This window comes from Oreochromis niloticus, linkage group LG9 (genome assembly GCF_001858045.2).
Source record: "Oreochromis niloticus isolate F11D_XX linkage group LG9, O_niloticus_UMD_NMBU, whole genome shotgun sequence".
NCBI lineage: Eukaryota > Metazoa > Chordata > Actinopteri > Cichliformes > Cichlidae > Oreochromis > Oreochromis niloticus.
Window position 1 is genome coordinate 10390070 of NC_031974.2, and position 23151 is coordinate 10413220.

The following is a 23151-nucleotide window of genomic DNA, read 5'->3' on the forward strand; positions in this document are numbered from 1 at the left end:
TCCCCTTTGCTAATTCATATTATTAGAATTAATTACTCAGGTTTTAATTTCCTCTTTAATAGTTTTTTGTTGAACTCTGAAATCAACCACCTAGCTTATGAAAGCTGAAGGGTCCTTTATAAGGCACTGCTGCTCTCTCCTGGGTAATTATCAGGTGAGACATTTTAACATTACTGCTCAGTTTTATAGATCTGACATGCCTCACTCATCTTCTGATTTATAATCAAGGCAAGACATTCCTTTTCTTTCTCAATCTCTCTGCCTCGATATGCACCCACCACTGCACACACATACATAGAACGCACACTTACTCATGCTGCCCCATTTTCTACCATTAAACCTCAGTGGTGGATAACAATAGATTGTCCTTTGCAAAGACAAAAGAGTGCATTCTTAAAAATGTATGAGAACCCTTTCACTTTTAAAACATATTAGCTGCTTTTATTCAGGTGGATTGCTTTATAGTAATGGATTTCAGAGATGAATTACCAGTGTTACGCAAAAAATGGGGGAAAAAAACATGTTGCATGGACAGTAGTTGTTTTATTATGAATATTTCATCCCAGGGAAAACAAAAGAAGAGAAGAAGCAAAGATTTGTACAACAAAAAACTAATGCCCTCCATTCTGTGGATCTCCACTTTGTCTCCAGCACTTTAAATATTCATCAATACCACAGCTGACATTGTTCATTTGTGTGCCTTTAGAGAGCCATGCATTCTTCACTTCAAAACAATGGACCCAGTGACCCATCATGCATAGGGAATAATGCTTTTAGACTTTAGACTCGACCAATTCCACTATTTAGCAGTATAGTGTCAAGTTATCTCTAGCTGCAGGGACAAAAAGGGCATCATGAATAGTGCATTGTTGGCTGATTCTATATAGCTTCCTACAGCTTGCGTTAGTTTTCAAAACTTAAAGATGGAAAGGCCGCTGCCTAAAAAAAGGCAGTAACACAGATCACAAGACTTTGAAGAGCCACATTGGTCATGGACTTTAAAATGCTACCACAGCAAAACCATAAACTCTAAAAACCAACGACTGTAGAAAATAAACCGAAACATGCCTTCCTTTTTTCCCCCCACTTAAATCAACTTGTGCACTGTGTGCAATGTGCACTGAAGTGAATTAACATCATCGCAATTCAAAGAAGGAGATAACGCCATAATTAATTTTCATATCTACAGCTGTCTGCACTGAGTTGATCTTAAATAGACTCTTTATATCTGCGATTTCTTATTCCTAGCTGTTGATGAGCTCTATTCTATTGAAAGATAACTCAGAGATTAGGACAATTACAAGTAAAACTATTTTTTCATGCTTTTTGTATCACATGAATACAGAATGTATGTTTTTTCATCTTTGTAATGCACTTTTAGAAACTGTGACTGACGCGTTGATACGTATTGTGTCGTTGAACTGAATACCAGCGCTGTTTGCTAATGAACATGTGATATCTTGTAATACCAACTGCATGGGCCATGGTGAAAGCAAAACATGTGCTTCACTAGCAGGTTGACAACAATGATAACCACTCCCCACAAAAAAAAAAAAAAAAATGTTTTGCCCTGAGGAAAAATTGCACCTATTGATCTTTTGAACTTTTGATGGGAGTTTGGCTGTAATATTTATCAAAGAGACTCACACTAAACTATTTTGACACGATCATGTTCACTTCAAGGCCGCATGCAATGCAGAGTTAAAGAGAAAATGTGGACTGACCCAAAACTAAACTGAAAATTTAATGGAACCCAAGCTCATAGAAAATATTACTCAAGTGGTGTTGTTATCAGCCTGATTACAGTAAAAGACTTGAGGGTGTTAATGTAAGCCAGGCCTGTTTCTCTTAATGACTGAGTCAAGTCCAGTTTGAGGCTCTGTAGTGTGGAAAACAAGCATTATAAATATTCACGAGAAATAGCTTTTTAAGATCAAATAGTTTGGCATGGGACGAAAAAAAATACCAGAATAGTGGCAAAGACAGCCTTTTCTGTATGTAGTGAATGCGGACTCACTCCCATGAAAAATTAACCATCAGCCCTGTGGAAATGACCATGAGCAAGGCACCAGATTCCCATTACATCTCAACTGACCTAATTGTGAAGGAGAATGAAAAAAGACAACCTATTTACTCCTGCTGGAACGCCACTGACGATCACAAAATTATTAATGAAAAATAGCCTTTTAAGATCAAATAGCATGGAGTGATGAATGGCGCTGTCACTGCCATGCGGTCTGCTCTCAGATCTCTTTTGTGTTTCATAGTTTGCATTCAGAGCAACTCAGTAAGACCAAAGATGCATTTCACAGAGAGGACATCATGCCTTCTGTTCTCAGACATCGAACCAACACTTTATGCCTTTGTTGTTCATTGAGCATGAGAGATTGATACGGTTTCAACTGTGCCCAAAATTCATTTATGTTCCCAAGAAAACCGTTAGCTCAGCATGGCCAAAGTACGTGTGCCCCATTACTAGATTGGAATGTATATGCAATCCTCAGCACATTTCCTGGAAATGACCATTCAGAATGAGTAATGAAGGCTACGCCAACATTACATTACACCTAACTCATATACATGAAGCTAGAAGGAAAATCGCTGTGGTTTAATTTGCTGGTTTGTGCTGAAAATGGATGTCTTTAAACTAACGTTTTCTTTCAGGTATTCCATTGACTGGAAGACCGACTTGGACAGCTACTTTGACATTGATCCAGTGGAGGGAACGATTTCCACAAACGAACTTCTTGACAGAGAAAACATCGCCCAACACAATATCTCCATAGTAGCGACAAAACTCAGTAAGTATGACAATGAGATCAGTTATGATTCATGCAGGTGTCATTGTCCTTCCCCCACCTTAATCTGCGTGAAGGATTTAATGCACTTTTACTCAAGTCAATACTCAATCCCATTTTGCTGGAAAGGTTTATAGGTATCTATAAACTATGATAGCTCTCCCAGAGGGATGTGTCTTCAGGACATTGTCTCCTCTAGCATACTTGCCTTAACTCTGTTTTCATTTTTAACTGCCTTTTTTAGCACGTTTGATGACACTGGCATTGGAAGAGAGCTTGTCTTGCCAGAGTCAACTTTTACTTACGTCGCAATAAAACGTGAACCTTCCACAGTTTAACAGCCTGCCGACGCAGCAGCATCGCAGCATGTTGTGAGCCAAGCTCAGAAAAGGATGGAACTAATGTGGAGCTGTGGCTTTAAGACATGTCATCAAGCTAATTATGTTTTTATGAAGGAAGTGGAGCAAATTTCTGGATAAATAAGCAAATCCATCGTCATCAAGTCATCAAATCTGCTAAGAACCGTCAAAGTCATTATCCCAGAGGCAGGCTGGTGCTCAATCAAAATTACACATGCTGTATATTCATTAGGACAGACTGTGAAATATGGGCTGTTAAAACTTGAGTCATTGTCGCCTTGGAAACTGATATTAGTCACTTCCCCTCAAGGTCATGGAAGTGACATGCTAATTTTGTTTTCAATGTGTGTGCGCCTTTCTTTGTGTGGCTTTTGTGCATAAGTGCCAAGAAATTGCAGGATGAGGTAGACTGAGAGGAAACGGCACAGATGAGGAGGAAGAGAAGCGAGATGGAAGTTTTACAAGGCAGTTGCATGTTCAGTGTGTCATACTAGATGCAGGAATCAGGGAGTAGTTCTGCTCATTTTATCCTCACCCACCTGCGCCTCACTCCTTTCTTATCACCTCGCTACAAGTCGGGCTCTGATCCAGACCTCTGCCCACCCCTCTCAGAGGACCAATGTTCATCTACAGACAATGTTACTCACTGACAATAACAAAAAAAAGAAAAGAAACAAAACTTCCAGAGCCAGTGTTTAAAAATAATAGTTGGACTGGTGCAGCAAGAACAGAGATAAAACCAGCACCCCAGAGTTTGTGTCCCAGCTTGAGTTCAAATCTGTGTTTGACCTTGAGTTAGATTTGGCAGTACTTTGTGTTCTGGGTATTGAATGGCTGTTATGGCTCCACTGTTCTGGATACTATTGTCATCATTGGCATGTTTGCTGTCTGTTATTCAGGTCTTAAACCATGAATAACAACAATAAATACTAAAGCAAAGATGCCTTCAGTGCCCATACAAAAAAATCCAGTTGTTGAGGAGAGGTCACGCACACACAGAGGAAAAAAAATAAATGTTCTAACTTATCTGCAGTCTGTAGCAGCCCTATTTAGCATTGCACAACAGTTTTCAATAAACAGTAAATTATTGCAGACCTCTGTATTTGACCTGCCTCGGTATCTACCGAGTGTTCTTGCCGTTAATGCTTTTTAACATTTATCCGCCCACACCTTTTATTCCCGTTACAATCACTTGGTGGAAAGCATCCAGCGGCATAGACAGAGTTGCTGGATGGCATTTATGCTTTCGTTCGTCGGTGATAAACACCTGGTCACAACACCTGAGCTGGAGACTCTTTAGTTCGGAGACCTTGGCGATCCGTCTGGTCGTCTGTAGACACTGCAGTCATGCAGCAAAATGAGAGCAGTGCGTGCTGTTCCCCTGAGACACTGGGCTGAACAGAAGGCGTGCTAAATAAGAGCCAGGGCTAGATTAACTGGTTGTGTTTTGGCATTTAAACTCATTGGTAATTTTAAGGCAAGGGGAAGATCTATTAAATGCTGTAATAACCATGGCATGGGGCAATTAGGAAGCACACTTACTATCTCTCGCTCTCTCTTTTTTTAAATGAATTTAATAAAAACACGGTTTTTTTGGCGGTTTTCTTACTTATGTTATCTGCAGTTACACTTTTAACAGACAGATATTCAGAATAATTTCTTTTTATTAGTTTTCTGCAGTGCATTTTATACATCTGTGGTTGATTGCTTGCAATAATAAAGTTTTTTTTAATTAAAATGAGAAATAAAAACATGAAATGTGCATTAGAAAAACAGTATAAACTGGTAACTCCAAGGCAAATCACTCAAGCATTGTACAGCTATTCAGGACTCAGTAAATAAATAGAGCATATGTTTGGGCTAAATTGCTGCTGGAAGTCAGATTCAAATATAACCACTGTACCATTGCTCCATCTAGTGGGCTAAATGATATATCACTCATAATAACAACAGTTATGGAGATCTTAAAATTAGATGAGAGGGAAAATTGTGAACTTAATTAGCTCAAACCACTGAGACTATATAGAAATATAGAATTTATTGATATGGAAATACTTTGTTAGTTTTCCCCACTTTTATAAATGGAGTTCTCGATGACAAGGAAGCTTAGTGTCTTTTTGCCAACTGAGCATCAGTGTTAGTAGTTCAGCCAGTGCAAAGCAGCAAATCCCATGATCAGTGTCATTTTTACCTTGGTGGGAAGATTGCTTTTTCCATCAAGGTCAGAGACAGGTTGCTAACTGAGCCGTGGCTGCTTCTCCAATCCCCCCGCCCGTGCATTTTTTTTTCCTCAACCACCCACCAACACACAAACCTACCAAACGAGAACACGCTAAGCCTCCCAATGTGCACCAAAGCCTATTCCCACATCAAATCCATAAAGTTTACCTTACCTGGGCTCTCACACAAAGAGAACATTTCCCCATTGTATACCCTCTGTGAGGAAACACTCTAACAAACAACTGTGGATTCAAGCTATTCCCACTCGAATGTGCTTTTCCCACACTAATTAGAATAGGATGCACATCTTATGGTTCACACCTATAACAGAACCTTTAAAAAAGGCTTGTAATAAAAAATGTCCTCTCGAAAGGGCCGTATACAATAATATGAGGTGTGCTTAGAAGCAACACATGGGATGAATTTACTATATGTATTTATTTTATTCTCCTTCACATCGTCAGTCAAAAGCATCATAAAACAGCTGCATTTATGCATCACTGTGTTCCACACACATAAGACGTTTTACAGAATTTAAACACTTGCAGTGGCTAAGCAGCTATAACATCTGTTCAAGGAGACTCAAGCATGAAAGCCTCTTTAACCACTTGACCAGTGATAAACCTTCAAGCTCTGGCTTGTCATAAGATGGTAGTACTTAATTTATCCACATGATGTCAGTGCAGTGAACAAAACACCCAAAATGTCTCTGTTTGTGAACTCATGTAATCATTTTTTGCTTCTCTCTGCAGATAGTCCAGTTCTGACCAGTCGAGTAGCCGTCACTGTCCAAGTGCTGGACATCAACGAGTTCCCCCCTGAGCTCGCCAGTCCTTATGAGACCTTTGTGTGTGAAAATGCTAAACCACGACAGGTATGTTTTCAGCTGCTCACATCCCTGCTTTTGTCTGACAGGTGCTGAAGGAATTAGGCAGAACTCATTAAATTGTGTTAATTTTTAGCGAGATAACAGCTGCTTGTTGGAATATGTGTTCTCCCATAGAGGGGGGTATGGTTTTACAGCATTTGCTGACAATTATCTAAACATGTCAAATTGAATATGAAGGATATTTTTTTATGAATAGTGACAAAGTGTCCCTGTTTCCACTTTGGCAGAAATAATTTCAGACTTTTTAGAGGAAGCTTTTGCTTTTTTTGCATTTAGCTCTCACATTGATATCTAACCAGCTATTGCATCTTACTCAAGGTCACTTGAATAAAAGCTTTTATTTCAGGGGATTTTTCTGAGAACACTTACAGAGTAGTACAGAGTATGAATCAAAATCTCAAACTGACTGAGTCACAGAGTTGGATTCAGTAGGAGAAGCATTCATAAAGCAAAGCAGCGCTTTGCATATCAGCAACCTCGAGCACATTTCGGATAATATATTTGAGATGCAGTGGAGAATTTGCCTGTGTGGATTGTAAACCACCTGTGCCTGTAAATTAGCCCATTAACTAGCATCTATATGCAGTTAGCGTTGTGAGGGAACAGCGTCTTTGGCAGTCTATCAAATCACCGTAGACGCCTCATCACATTAAGGATGTTTTGCCGGTCGTCAGGTCTGTTGCAATCAAAACGCCCGTGCCCTTCATTTGAAGACATCACTGTCTTCCTCGGCATGTGAATTTGTCATGTTTCTTGCTTGCCAGACTGATTTAAAACACAAAATTGTTATTTTTCTCCTAAATTTAACGTGAATGGTTTCTCATTTGAAGTTAACCTCCACTCAAGAGCGTGTTTTGCTCATGGCTTCACTGCGCAGGATGATGAACAGTATTTGATAGCGGAAGGATGTTTTATCATTTATCTCCTCGTGGAAAAATTTGTCTTAAACCTGAGTTTAAAGCATGTACCTGTGAGCATGTAATTCATCTAATCACACCTAATTGGACGGCAGTTCTGGACAAATATACAAGTTACACTTCACAGCATAATGTGAGCACAGTAGTGCGGCCTTGTGCGGTCAGCAAACTTCTTTTTTTTCAATCTAAAAGAAAATATATATATTCATAATTCATTCATACACTGAATGAATCCTAGGCAAAGATCAGATCAGTAACTAAAGATCAGTGAAGTCTTGGGCCAGTTGTGAGTGATCAAATGATTCATTAAGAGAGACACATCTGAATATTTCTATTCACATTCTGAAAAATAAGGTGTACAATGCGTCCTTTAAAGGTTTTGAGGCTAGCAGCCGTGGACTTTATAGTGGCTCATGGGAGGTTTAAGGAGAGTGTATAAATGTGCAGATATGAGTGGCTATCTGGTGCCCTGAGCATCGTTTCTTTTTCCTGAGGTTGCACCCCCAGCTTTAAGGATTAGGAGGTCATTATATTCAATTATGACTGCTTTGATTCTGCTTCAGATGAACCAATAGAATCAGCTTTTTATTTTGCTCGGTGTGTTGTTTTGGGTTTTTTTTTTATTTGTAATTCTTTTATTTAACAAGATTATCTCATTGAGATTATGATTTTATTTATTTATTTATTATTTTTCTATATAGACCTGTTATATGTGTGCAAATGTATTAGGAGGGTAAAGAAAGTAAACAAGTTAGTAATATCAAGGCATTCATATATTCAGGTCAACTGGTCACATCTTGCAATAAGTGTCCTGTATATAAAACACATCACATCTCCGTGGGTGCCATGGTTTCGTGGCGTATAGTATTACTGCTTCACTGAGTTTGAATCCACCTCGGAGCCTTTCTGTGTGGAGTTTGCATGTTCTCGCTGTGTTTGAATGGGTTCCCTCTGGGTACTCTAACTTCCCGACACAGGCCAAACTCATGCATGTTAGGTTAATTGGTGATTTTAAATTGAACATGGTTCTGAGTGGTTATCCTCATCTCTGTGTTAGCTCTGTGATAGACTGGCGACCTGTCCGGGGCGTACCTCGCCTCTCGCCCTATGACAGCTGGGAAAGGCTCCAGTGACCCTGAATTGGCACGTCTATTTCTCTGGAGCTTCTTTTTCCTCAAATCTGGAACATGCTTTTTCTTCCACAGCATGGTCCCTCCAGGTGTTTTGCACAGCTGAAAGATTAAAAAAAAAAAAGAACCGCAGAGCCTCTCTTGTAAAATCCGTCATATGTTCCCCTTGTCTGCACTCACACTGCTAAAAACATGTTGAAACAGCTTGTTTCAGAGTGTCTCATGCTGCTGCACAACATCCAATTCAAAATGATTGGTAACTTGAATGAAACCAAGCAAGCAGGAAAAGCAACTGATTGTTTTTATGTAAGTGTGTGTGGAAAAAGCAGGGAGGAGAGCGTCCTGAAACCTTCAACTGAGTTTTGCATATAAAGAAGATCAGGGTTGTGGCAAAGTTAGACAGCAGGTCGTTTCTACATCCCATAATTTACTGTACTCAGAGTCAACTGGTCAAGTGTGAAATGAGAAAAGCAACCATAAAGGGAATATAAAACAAATGACTTCCTACTGTGGAGTTACATATTAGCGCAGCTGGTGCTACAGTGTGTTCCTTCTGTTATATTTGCTTTGTTTTTGATAATGCTATATTAAAACAGTGACCTAATGAATCACACTGATTCGCTGGAACAATTACATTTGCATTTACAGCATTTAGCTGACACCCTCATCTCGCTGTGTGCAAGAGTGCAGAAGCAGGATACACTTAAAACCATTAAAATATATATAATAGAGCCCAGTAATAAGTGGTTACTGCAGCAACAGCTCCACTTGTGATCAAGAGGAGAGGGGAAGCATTTTTGAGAGCAAGGTAAGGTGGATTTGCACATGACAGATTATAATTAATTTTCTGGTTGTGAAAAATATAATAAATGCTGTTTTAAATTGGTGATACGTGGTACTGATGTTTCAGCAGTGAAGCTAATTGTCAGTTAATACTGCATAACATGGATTTACTGTAGTACATAGTGTTATCCTTGATAGGTAATGGACAACTAAAACACATTTTGAGTAAGACCGAGATTTTGTGTAGCCAAAGCTGATGGAGGTATACTTGCCAACATTTAATACAGGCTATTTTACTAAGGTTTTATTCAATATAAAATTCAATTGATGCTAAAAGACCGTAACCTCTTTCATCCTTTACTTGGGGATAAGTATCCACAAGGGAGGTCTCCTGGGAACTACATACCTTTCTAGCCTTTCTTTCCCCCCCCCATTTGCTCTTGCATCTCTAATAGCGAAATCCGGAATGATGTAATTCATGGCCAATGGTTGGTAATGCAAAGTCACCTTTTACGTTTTATATTTTCTTGTAATCCTGTTTCAACTTCTTAATTTTCTCTCTACATCTACCACATTGCTTTGCTTTGTGTTGGATGCCCAGCAGCAAGTCAAGTGGAGCTACTTGTGAAGATTTTTTATATTTCCTCTGTCGCATATAGGCTTAGGCTTCCCTGTTTTTCCACCTGACCTCCGTGCAGAGATTAGGGAGCCCGAAGTGTGTGTATATGTGTATGGTTTTGTTGAGTCTGCGTTCTCAGTTTACTTTTGTTTTTTGCTCTTGCATAATTGAACTTTTTGCACATCAGCATTTTTAGTCTTTCGTTCATATTGTATTCGTGCTCTAGTTAATGTTTCTGTTGTCTTCTATTTGTGTTCATTTTCCTTAATGTTACTTTTGTTCAGTGTAGCAGTTATCTCTGGATTTAGTTCTTATTTTACTTTGGCTGTGGCTGTGCTTAGTTTTACTTCCTCCCCTGTCTCATTTTCTTGATTGTCTACACCTGTGTCTAGATCGCCCCAGCTGTCCCCACTTCCATGACCATGACTTTCATTGCTTCCCTTCACTCTTTCTTGCAGTGACTGTTTAAACTCTCACTGTGTTCTCTGCCTACTTTGGATTCAGTTTTACATTTTTCTGCTGGACTCAGCCAGAATAAAAGGCCGGTCTTTTGTTATGTAGTCTGTTTTGGAGTTTGCATTTGGGTTCTCTTCTTGCAATTCATGACACAACCTGACCTTATTTCTGAACCAATCACAGTACACCTACAGCATTCAAAGTTCAAGGTTTTATGTGATACAGTTTAAGTTCTTTTCCTTTGGAATAGCCTGCAAAACATGATTTCCCAGTCTTTTGATGGCCATTAGACAAAATTGCCTATATTTATTGAAAAAAGATGAGTCTGTTTGTAGCTTGATTTATTCATTAAAAAGCTAATTTGGTTGCAGGGGTTCAATAGTGCAAACTGTACATCTGCAGCGAGGACCTCAACAGAGTGCTCATCACACCTAGTGTCAAGTTTACTCCCCTGGAGGGAATTTCATTTAAATACTGAGAAGGGAAAACCTCAGACACAACACTGCCAGGGTGATGTAGCAGGGCAGTGGGGCTGAGTCGTGGCTCCTGCAGGTGGGGGAGCCAGCACCAGGGCACTGGGTCTCCCGCAGGTTAAATCCAGTGAGTGAAGAGCAGCTTGATTGCACAGCTGGATTGGCAGCATAGCCATTTCCAGACATATCTCTGAAATGTTTGGGGAACAAAAGAAAGTAGAAAGAAGTCAGCAGCCGGGTACAGAGGTGGCTGAATCAGCAGTCTATGTCTAACAGGAAAGTGCAGAGGGGATAGTGGCTGTCATGGTGTTCTATTAGTAAACTCTATTTCACATGTAAGTGATCCAGTTTGCTGAGGTGCGGTAGTACGTAACAGTCGGTGTCGGACTGATCAAACTGTGTCTTTTTCCTGCATTTGTCTATGCCTAAAGCAGATGCACTCTAAAAGAAATGCAATTTAAAATAGCTGGCCTCTTTCCATGACCAGTGCTCCAGCAGTTTTGAATGAAGTTAATCCATCACTTTATGTGTTGAGGTGATCTAGCAATTTCAACAAGTTTTCAATTAAGTGCTGAAAACGACCGGCAGAACAATTCAGTGGCTTGTTTCAGCACTGGCAGGTCTGACACACAGGCAGTTTAAAACGACTAGACGTTGTTCAATGATGGATAATTTTCACCTCCAAACTGTGCAAATTCAGACAATTTTCTGCATGTGTGGTTTGCCAGTCTTCTACTAACCAACAGGCAGGAGAAGAGCAAACCTCTTAAAAAAAACCCGCAATGTTTAATACACATGAATGGCAAAGGAAAAAAAGTTGATTTGAATAGTTTTATGATCAAACTGTGGCATTCATCTATTTTATTTATTTTTTTTACAGGTGATACAATCTTTCAGTGCAAAAGACCAGGACTTACCAAGCGCTGGACAACAGTTCTCCTTCAGATCACCAAAAGAAGATCTGAAAAACAGGAATTTTACCATCCTAGACTTTGGAAGTATGCATTCTCTGTTTTGACATACCTGACCAATGAATACAGTTTGAAACATGTCTCCTGTTTGAACAGTTTATGAAATACTGACAAACAGGTAATAATCTTAGAAAGCAGATGACCTTTTTCAGAAATAAATTGAAATTGCACTTGAAACACTTTAAAGTGACAGTGAAAATAAACGATGATACTGAAATATACTGGGATAGTGATATAAAAATCACCTTGGGTTGTATATTCAAGTGACATATTACTCTTCAGTCGCTGCCTGCAAATAACCTGTCTCCAAACAAAACCCAAAAGCACAGAGGAAAAGACTTCAGATCATCTTTTCATTGAAAGGTTTGAGTGGCATGTCTCAGTGCTAAAAATAACCCAAACACATGCAGTCAGACACTGTATTGTGATAAGGCCACATATCACATGTGAAGCTCTGCAGTCTGCACCGGTTGAGGCCTTTGAAGTCTAACCAGAAAGACGGGTAATGAAAAGTGAAAAGTGGGACATGGCAGGATGAGGCCAGGGAAACGAATGCATTCACCATCCTTGACAAGCACTGGTCCGAACCTCTGATCCAGTTTTACCTTTTGGACACAGTGTCTTGCAGCTTCCTGACTGCCAGAAGCCTCAGAAGCACACTCTCCAGATACAAAGTGAGATCTGATAGGTAGGGACAGGAAATGCAAACACCACAGGCTCTGCGGACAGGTTGGGTGAGACAGGGGGAGAGAGTGCACAAACAAAATCGTGCTTGTGCGCAACATGCAAGGTGTGCTAAAACGCCTGACCTCCTGTCAAGAAAAAGTGCTAGGCTTCGTCACTGGAACAAACCTGGCTTGACAGGGGTCAGACAGTCTAGCTGTAGCAGACAGAAGCAGGCAGGTTTAACCTGACATGTTCCCTCTCCCTCGTATACATTGTCGACCTCTATTCAACTTGAATTTCTTACACCTTTGGCTGTCATCCCAAGTTGTTCCCTTTGTGTGTTTTTAGGAGTGTAATCAGCAAAGCAGCAGTAACCCCACTGCAATTATTCAGATTATTTTATTCAATCTTCTTTTTATTTCTTTATTTATCCGTGCTGCAAAAGGTTTATGAAGTCAGAACCATAAAAACAAACATTTCACGACACAATATTCAGACCACAAAACTTTAGGTGCTGCACACAGAGGTGCCACTATCAAAATGAAGTTTACAATTTTGCACATAGCTCAAAAACAGCTTGGCTTGCGGTGGTTACTTTTCATAGTTTCATTCTCTGAGTCTTTGTTCCAATAGTTTTCAGCCCCAGAGTATTTTCAAAAAAATTGTTACAAAGTCAACTGATACATCAGATTTGACATTATAAAGTAAATCAATGTTTATTTATTTAGATCGATAATAAAAAATAAAATGAATTTTCCAGTTGTCTGAGAAAATACATTTTTTTAATGCACATTCACTAATGCGCGCTGAACTTTTCTCCAAGTGTATTCATTCATAAATAATAGTAACAATTTTAAAATCATTAGAAGTCTCCATTTAAATGCTACCAACACTGTTACAGATGATTTGAAGAAAGTGATCACATGTTTCAAATAGTAATCAGACACGTCAGTGGTGAGACTTGTCTGAACTGGCATGTGATGTCATTACACGAAGATGTGAGAGAGTATCGTGAAAACCATGTGTCCCCCCACTGGTGCAGCCAGTAAGTCAACTTCAGCGAACAAATAAAAGTTCATATTTAACATCCCTGGTTTCTCTCTCCTACTTGTGTTGACAGAGATCTGCAAATGCTTCCAGTAAGCCTTGACCCAAATTATTTATAATAGAAAATTATCTACTACCTGTAAAACAAGATAACATCATAAATAAAACATACATACATAATTACAAACTCTCTGCAGTTAGTGGCGTTTCAAGGAATACTGTTCCGGGTGTGGCTCGAAGCAAAGTTTTGAAGCAAAGTTTTGTAAAATAGTGAGAGCTTTGAGAAGACAAGTCTTTGATATGTTCCAGTTTCTTGTCTCACTCAGAGAAACAAATTGAGACGATTTGATATCACACATAAAGAGTTATCAGACATGGCAAAATTCCGTCTCTCAAACTTGGACGTTGAGAGTTGTAATTCAGCTCAGAGGATTGTCTGACTGATGTGAGGTTATACTTGGAGGAATATTTTCTTTTACTTTGGTCAGAACTTTCTAACCTGCACAGATCAAGGAATAAGCAGTTGCTGCACTACTTCAGGCCTTTCCATAAAAAAATAAAATAAAAAAAATAAGATCTCTTAAATCCAAGACTACATATGTTGTCAAAGAATCAATGACTGTTTTGAAGCTCTTTTGTGCATTTGATGACATTTTTTTAAAAGCTCTTGTCTTTTCTAGATAACACAGCTGGAATCGTGACAAAGCGGAGTGGCTTTCGAAGACGTTTACAGGAGATCTACTTCCTCCCTGTGGTTATTGAAGATAATGGCTACCCACCCAAAAGCAGCACGGGCACATTGACCATCCGTGTATGCGGCTGTGAATCGGACGGTTCACTGTTAACTTGCAGTGCAGAGGCCATCTTTCTTCCTGTGGGTCTAAGCACAGGAGCGCTGATTGCTATACTTCTATGTATCATCATCCTGCTGGGTGAGATTCAGATTTTATTCTCAAACTTTGAAAACTCCAAACTGTGTGAAATATGACTATATTTATGGCAGTTATACATAGTAGTCATTTTCTTTGTGGAAAATATTTCATGGGATTTCAGGAGGATAAGTCCTAGTCTGCCCTATATTTATACTTTGTACTATAAACTCTATTAAAATGTGAACTAGTTTGACATTTTGAAATATAACATCACTTTTCATAACAGCTGGAGGCAGTCCAGCAAAACTGCTCCGTCCAAAGGCTGATGGCTTACTATCATTGTAGAGGCTCAAGGGCACTCAATGTGCATATGTTTAAGTTGTATGAAAAACCATTGCGTCCAATTTTCCTGGGTTGGACGCTTTCTTGGCTGGGTTCAGCGACAGTCTGGAGTCTTCACTGTTTGCCTGCCAATCTCATAAGGATGTCAGGACTTGGAGAAATATTGATCTTCTCTAACTTCTGAGGGGAGAAAAAAGGAAAAAAAACAGGGGCTGACATTTTATGAAATATCAAACTATTGACATTTCCACTCTACAACTATTCCTTTAGTGCAGGCTCCGAAAAGTTGAGGAGAATTTATTTTTTAATATCTGAGATTTTAGTAGCCAAATTCTGATCTGAATTTAACCAAAGAAAACGGTAAAGTTTTAGAAAACCCTGTGAGACTAGACGCATGTGCATCAAAGAATATTGATGCATGTGCTCCAGATATACTTCCCCTTGTGTCTGCCAGTACCTGGTTCCAAACCAGAGCTGAGCTGACCATCAGAGTTGGGCTGGCATCTCTCCAGGAGTGTCTGCAGTTAATTATCAAACCCATGTGAATATTGTCATTCAATGAGATGTTAAAGACTAGAGGGAGGGTCGCTTGGCTCTATAAACTAAATCCAATCTTGCTGCCCTGTGGCTGTTTCAGAAGCTACAGCTTTTACATTTCCCACAAGGTCATGGTTGTAAAACTCCTTCCTAATTCTCTGCTATTAATGCCTGAGCTCATCTGCATAGCTGGGAGGAAGTAAGTGTAGGTTTACGGCATCATTTTCTGAATTATAAGCGTGGGATGGTCGGTTGTTAAAGAAGACCTCGTTTTATACTGGAAGTCCATGACCTTTGAATTTAGCTGTATTTACTTTTCTCTATCTCCTTCTAATTTACGATGCACTGTTAAATTCCACCTATGCCTAATCATTAATCCTTTTTCATTACCCTCATGAATGTATTCATGTGAAATATCAGCCTAAGTTCCACTGTTTTATATGTGATTGAACATAAAAGCACATGGTGGATTGTGGCACTGTGCTGTAGAGCTGTGTCGGTGTGTTCACTTCATTTGAGAAGAATGTCTTCAAAGCTCCAAGTCGACCCACTCCCAAGGCTAAGGCTGATGCCAAACTGTCATGCTGTCCCTGAGAAGGGAAGAGGCAGAGAAAATCAGCACTCCCACTGAGAACATTTCCATAGAGCCACTTAGTTTCTGTGCAGCATTTGTAAGGATGACCCAGTTGTCCTGTGAGGAAAAAAAACGAGGAGTCGAAATTAAACAAGCCAGGCGTTCATCTGCATTGCTATGTCTCCCAAACTGATGTGGATCGGCTGCATCTAATGACAATGCCTGTAATAACCGTCTGTTGTGAAAGTCTACAAATGAGCCACTGGGGGGAGCTGGCACACCACTTAAAGTAGGATAAAAATAACTTGAGAGTAAAAGAAGGGAGAAAGAAAGTGAGATACAGAGAGGTTGAAAAGAGGCGACCTAGTCAGGGCTTTTTTCAGTCTGAATGTATTTATTGGAATCTTTCATTTGAATGATTTCACTTTTTCCTGCCCATTGCTCTTACTCCTAGATGCAACTGTATATTAAAAGCCCAGAGGAAAAAACACATTTTACTGCAGTTTTCAATGAATAGGCTGAGTAGGGGACACAGGGGGAGACAGACACAGAGAGACACATTGCACTGACAGGAGTGAAGAGAGAGTAGGAAATTTACCGTGCTGAAAATAACACAGCGGTACTATGGTGTCTAAAATATGCAGCACCTCGAGCAATCTCTGATGGTTTGTGTGAAAAAACAATAAAATGTTGCTTTGGGTATATTGTCAGGAGTACAATTTCACTTCCAACAATGTTTACAGCTCTGTGCTATTTTTTTCTAAGCATGTATTGCAGTGAGTACATCTTATTCTTTGAGACGCCAAAGCAAAAGAAGGCATTGATTTGCAGGTCAGATGTCTAGACAACAAATGACAATGATAACAGGCATCCTGTGTTGTTGTTTTTTTTACCTTCACTCTTATAACTGTTGTTCCTGTGCTCTATATTAACATTTGTTTTTGATCATGGGTATGGAACAGCATGGCAAAAAGTATGGCTTATGTTGGAATGAGATTAAACATCTAGAGTCATACTACCTGCACTTTGCCGAGCACATGTCTACACTAATCCTCTTTGCTAACATACTCATCATCTTTGTTTCATGTGTAAGCATGTTAATAGCATTGTATATTATTTTTTAAAACACAATACTCAAAAAAAGAACACTCTGGGCCACCCTGTATATAAATCTTGATCCTATTAAATATTTTCAGTAGGATTACGCATAAGACCAGCTGGTCTCAGTGAAGGAAGGAGACTCAGGTGATGCCCTTCTGTCCATCTAGTCGAGTAAATTTTGTATAGGGTTTAATATTTAAGTTGCCACAGTTTCTCTGCATGGTAGCCTGCCATACAGCCAATCTCAGATGCAGTATCTGTTCTCATGTAGAGCCAAGTAAAAATTAAGGCATACCAAAATCATCTTTTTTTGACTATAGGGGTTCTGTTTAAAATGACATTTTCTGTTGAGTAATCCAAATTCATACCTCTGATCAACACAACTTGACATATTTTGAGCTGTAAATGGTTAAAACTATACCTCTAAGAGGCTCTACTCTTCTCACAAATAAAGATTCAATAACCTAAATTTTTTTGGAAATCTAACATGGATACATTTTGATTTGTTCTCCTAGTTATTGTAGTCCTCTACGTGGGATTGAGACGGCAGAAGAAGAAGGAGACCCTTATGTCATCCAAAGAGGACATCCGGGATAATGTGATTCACTACGATGATGAAGGAGGGGGAGAAGAGGACACGCACGCGTTTGACATGGGGACACTTCGCAATCCCAAGGTTGTCAAAGACAACCTGTTCCGCAGGGATGTCAAGCCTGAGATGAAAAGAGGTCCCAGGCCGCCTGTCTCTCAGGACAGCGCAGATATCCGAGACTTCATCAACCAGCGTCTGAAAGAGCATGACACGGACAACTCAGCCCCGCCCTACGATTCCTTAGCGACATACGCTTACGAAGGAGATGGCTCTGTAGCTGAGTCGCTAAGCTCCATTGAGTCCCTCGCAATAGACCTCGAGGAGGACTATGATTACCTCACTGACTGGGGGCCCCGCTTTAAGACACTGGCAGGGATTTTCGGGGAACAGTCAGAAACTCAGTCGAACTCAGCAACCACAGAGAACACACATTGATGTTGTTCACAGACTCAAAAAGCAAATATGTAACAATATTCTTTTTGTTGGCTCAAATGTTTCACCATTACTTTCTTCCCATGTTATCCATTTTTAATGTTTTGGGTTTTTTTCAGCTCACTGTTTTCTATTTCATTGGTGCTTTACCATGCTCAGTCCCAAAACTGTCAAAAAAAAAAAATTAAAAAAAAGAAAAGAACATATGATAACATAAGTAGATGAGCTAAGCAGTCATTCAATTTCCTTTCGGCTGAATATAGTTTCTTGTCTTACATTTTATTTCCTCTCGGGGATCACGCATACGCACGGAAATGTTGCCGTTTCCAACAACATCCTTTAAAGTGCCTCAATATAATTGTTCTTTCACTTGCTATTTCATGCCACATGTCCGGTGATGTTCTTTTGAGCCCCATAGATAAATTCAGTCAGCACTGTGCTCTGACTGGCAGAAGCATCTACCAACACCAATGTAACTCTGTGGGGACAATGACGTGGCCCAAGTTTGGCCAAAGATGTTTTGAATGTTATTTATTGTTCTATTTATTTATTGGCTGATTGAGTTTGATTAGATTTTTGTGTATTTATCTATTTATCTCTCAGTCATCAATCTGTATTTTTATTTTTGGAGACACTTGAGGATTTTGTAATTAATCGAGGCCCACTTGAAAATGTATGTTTCTATTAGGTGGGTTCTGTGAATAGACTTGTACTAGAGTTGTAAAAAAAAAAAAAAGAGAGCGAGAAATTAGGGCTAAATACTACAGTTGAGTCATGTAAGCACTGTTTTGTTAAATAAACCACACTTGGATAGAATCCCTCTCCATCTATTTATTACTTATGAAAGTTCACTTACCACTGATTAAAATAATACTGTCTGATTTATGGTGAACTTAGAAGTTGTATGAATGGACCAGAGCACTCTTGATAGGTACATTAGGTGTAATTGTAAAGTTATATATATTATACATGTGTAAATAGTCAGTTCTAGCTCCATATTATTAAGATGTCACTTCAGAAGCTAAAGTAGAGGTTTCAAAATGCAATGATCACAAATCAGTGGGTGACGTTACAGTACTAAGCGCCAGCATATTCATACTGTGAGCTGCTAACTAACTTAGCCATCAAATGTTATTATGTTTAAATAGCATACATACAGCCATGGTAAAAAAGAAAGTGCACCCTATTTCATAAAAATCATCTACTCCTTACCAGGGCTTAAAATGAGTTAAATACAATATTGTTTCATTAGTTATTTAATAAAGAAGAAGACAAAATGCAGAATCAGTGTGTGGTAAAATTAAGAACAGCCACGTGCTCCTAATCAAATGTACTTGTTTGATTAATCATCATCAACTGTGAGCACCTCTATAAAAGCAGAGGTTTTGGCAATTTGCTGGTTTGGAGCATTCGGTGTGTAAGCAATTGTTGATGGCCATTAGTCTTGGAAGGGTTGTAAAGCTGTTTCCAAACCATTTGAAGTCCATCCTTTCACAGTGAAAAAGATTATAACCAAGTGACCAAAGTATTATAGAGACAAATGTGAGACCATCTGTGTGACAGCTAAGCTTGGCTGAAATTGGGTCATGCAACAGCACAATGATCCCAAGCACAGCAGCAAATCTACAATAGAGTGGCTGGAAAAGAAAAGAACGAAGGTGCTGCAATGGCCCAGTAAAAGTCCAGACCTCAGCCTGATTTAAGAAGAGATGTATGGATAAACAAATGCCAATAAACATCAATGAACCAAAGCAATGTTGTAAAGACAAGTAGGCTAAAATTCTTGCACAACAAAGTGAGACTGTGATAAAGTCATACAGCAAACAATTCTACTAAAAGTGATTCTATAAGCTATTGAGTTAAGTGGTGCACTATTTTTGTTTCACACTGCTTCAGTATGACAGCTTAGTTTCTGTTAAATAAATAATGACACTGTGTGGTAACTCATGGGTTGATGTTAATCTGAGGTTGTATATCACAAATTTTAAGACCTTTTAAGGACCAGATCATTTTAACATGTCCTGACATATAAAACCTTCGAGCTGAAAGACTTTCTTTTTACCACGACTTCATGTCTCTTTACCAGGTCTCACCACCAAAGTAACACAACCTTCCTGCAACTGAGAAATTACTTTCTGTTCATTTGATTGAAATAAATAAAGATTTTTAAGAGAGTGTTTCTGGATTTGGCCATGCTGAACAAAGGTAGTCAAGGTGCAAGCATTTCAAGGAACACAGAAGCTTCAGTAGGGTATTAGAATGGTTTATTCCTCCAGTAACTGAATGAAGCGGCTTGGTCCTGTCTTGGCATGGTCTGGTGACAACATAATGGAAGGTTTGGATGAAAGCCAAAGCAGTGACATACAAGGTAGATCTTTTACCAGTGGATGATAAGTGATTCCCCTTTCTGTCTCTCTTTGTCACATCCAACAGGTATACCAAGGTAGAGCTTCAGTAAATGTGTAGCGATGTGTTTAAATGGACATTAGGTAATCTATGATCCTTGCAGGCAGCAGCAATTGCAACGACAGTGATATAAGTTAACTTCTACACCCTCTGTCCTTTTTACGGATAGTGGTCCTCAACTGACAGTGATGACAATAATGCTGCTTTGTGCTTGTCATTTTGCAATTTGTCAATTATAAAACTCAGCTTTTCTCCCAGCTTAGCTGCACCACTGAAGTTTACTCCAACTATGCCTATGATGCAATATGTTAATTTTGTGCTCTTGTCATATAACGAGTTCTTGAACCAATAAAACCTGTAAATTTTCTCATTTGCAAAATTGCAAGTGCAGTGCAAAAATATTCTACAAATTATAGGCTTAGTAGACAGAAACTGCAGGCTCTAGCATTATGATTAATAATTCTCATCTATCTCACATTATTGCTACTACCATAAGAGCCTCAGGTTTTTAGCCATGCATCTACCAAATGGATTGGCACCTGATTTGGTACAAACTATTTGGTATTCATTACATTACATTCGATTATTCCTAAACCATCTGAATTTTCCCTTCAAGATCCATCATGAGTTTGATTTTTAAGTAAACTATTGCCATTGTATGTCTTTTAATTATTTGAAGTTTATGTCCTAAAAGTAGTAATGTGCTTGCTAAAGTAATGCCACCCCATCAGCTTCAGAAGCACTGTGCTTTGTGCTAATTGGAAATGTTTTCTGTCTAAAAGGCTAAAATATATGAATTCTACATGGTGAACAATTATAGCTTCTTCCGCTTTACTTTGAGCATATATGCATAATGATTAAATACAGCCTCATAGGCCCAAGGCTGTGTACTTTTGTTGTACTGTATCAACTGATGGTGTAATATTGCAATTCAGTTAATGCAGTTCATTTAAAAAAATGAAAAGAAATCTTAGCTGCATTCTTATGCAAGGGGTCATTTTGGTGGCAGCAGTTCAAATACTATGGCATGGTGGTGGAGTACTTAGAACTGTTGTCTCAAAGGAAGATGGTCCTGGGATCCAAACCGTGGGCCAGCTGGGGTACTTCTGTGTGGAGTTTGCATGTTCACTACATTTACAATCTCAAGGGCATTCTTGTTGTTGTAGTTTAGCTGGCTATTTTAAATTTGCAATAGGTGTGAATTCTTGTCTGTCTTTATGTGTTAGCCTTGTGACAGACAGATGACCAGTCTGGGATGTATCCTGCCTCTCATCCAATGACAGCGGTGAGAAGCTCCACCTCCACCCCAAACCTGAATCGGAAAAGTAGAAGGACATTAATGGATAACTGAAAAAAAAAAAAAAACGGTAATGAAAACAAATCTTTGCTACAACCCCAGCTTGGTGACACAGTATTTGAGCGGATACAGTAAGCAACTGTGATCAATAAACACCCCGTTCCCCTGTGTGGCTGTTCCCGAAGGACGGCATTTCCAACACTGCTTGTGACTCACTCTGTCTTGTGGCACAGTCTGTGTACACAAACCAAACAGAGACATCAGGACTAACAGGGGGTTGTGGTGGGTGTGGGAATGAGGGGGATGCCATCCCCTGCATAAACATGAGAGAACTGGCCCAATCTATGCTATAGCTCAGGGGAAAGCAACCATTACTACCAGCCAACAAAAAAAAGTGATGGCATTGATACTGTTTATGTTGGATTGGGTTCAGCCTTCTGTGCCCCGGTGAAGAACACTGTCCAGTCCCATTGTTATTGCTCCTCTTTTCTTTTTACTGCCAGTAATCCACAATGAGTTAAGTGACTCCATAAAATTAAAATGTCCTCTTGGTTGCAAGTTACTTGTCAATAATTCAGTCACAAAACTGTGACTTTAGAACATAGGGAAATATCACAATATACAGGACATTCATGCTCTGGGACCATTGTTTGGCTCTGAACTAAGATGTTTGTGCAGCATTCACTTTCTGAGTCACATAAGCCTGTGAGAGCATAGCTGTCATGATTCAACAATCATGAGTTGTCAAGACACCTTTTAAATCAACTCCCCTATTGTTGTACGCACTAAACTATTTGCTTAGACCGAAATAAATGAATACACATCACCAAGAGTACTCTGTTATTACTTTGGAGTTGGCTATGGAAATATGCCTCAGTTACTAAAGAACCCCTCAGGGATTATAAGGCTCAAAGATGCGCGTGCGTTAATTAATACCAGTCACTTTGTATTATTCTGCATGTAGGATGTTTTTAGAAAGTGCATTTCATATGCACATGGCAAAAAAAAAGCCTGTCACTACTGCCGCTGAGTTCTCTCTAAGCTGACAGGTTTGCTTTACAGGAATTTGCTGATCTTAGTGTGCAAAGCTGTGCGTCTTTGGCCACTTACTTTTGTTAACCCTATTAATTATGCAGTGACAGCTGCTGCTAACCTTGAGACAGAGGAATATAGGTAAACACAGCACTCATTATTGTACTCTAAGAACATATTTACCCTGTGTTATGGAAAAATTAAGACATGATGATGAAACTTAAATAACTTTTTAAATAGGCAGCTTACACCCAGATGTGCCAGATATATGGTACATCCAGGCAACTCAAGCTGATCACAGCCAAATAGAAAATTATTATTGACATGATGTTGGAGAATTGCAGTCTGAAGGTTCAGATCTTATCCAAGGGGCACAGTTAGCGCTTAATTGTATTGTACTGCATGGGTATCAAATCCCATTTACTTCAAAAAGTGTGAAAAACAGCTCTTATTTTTATCCCGAATCATGACAGACTGCACCATAAATGACACTAAAAATTCTAGGCATATGTACAGATCATTTACTTGGAATTAACTTAGGGATGTGTGGCTTCCTATCTTTAGTATTACACCAGACACATAGGGTTGAAAAGAACTGGGTGACAAAGTCAGCCAGTGAATAGAAACAAAAACCACAG

General features: G+C 39.2%; 1 protein-coding gene across 1 annotated transcript in view; it reads left to right on the forward strand.

Moving 5' to 3' along the window:
- The window catches only part of LOC100695194 (cadherin-12), a 100130-nt gene extending 81536 nt beyond the window's left edge, over positions 1–18594 (forward strand). The window contains exons 8-12 of the mRNA XM_003439180.5: positions 2665–2801; positions 6130–6251; positions 11525–11642; positions 14009–14260; positions 17270–18594. Coding sequence (XP_003439228.1) covers positions 2665–2801; positions 6130–6251; positions 11525–11642; positions 14009–14260; positions 17270–17781 — 1141 coding nt within the window. The 3' untranslated portion in view covers positions 17782–18594. The remainder of the gene's footprint in view (positions 1–2664; positions 2802–6129; positions 6252–11524; positions 11643–14008; positions 14261–17269) is intronic.
- The last annotated feature ends 4557 nt before the right edge of the window (positions 18595–23151 follow it).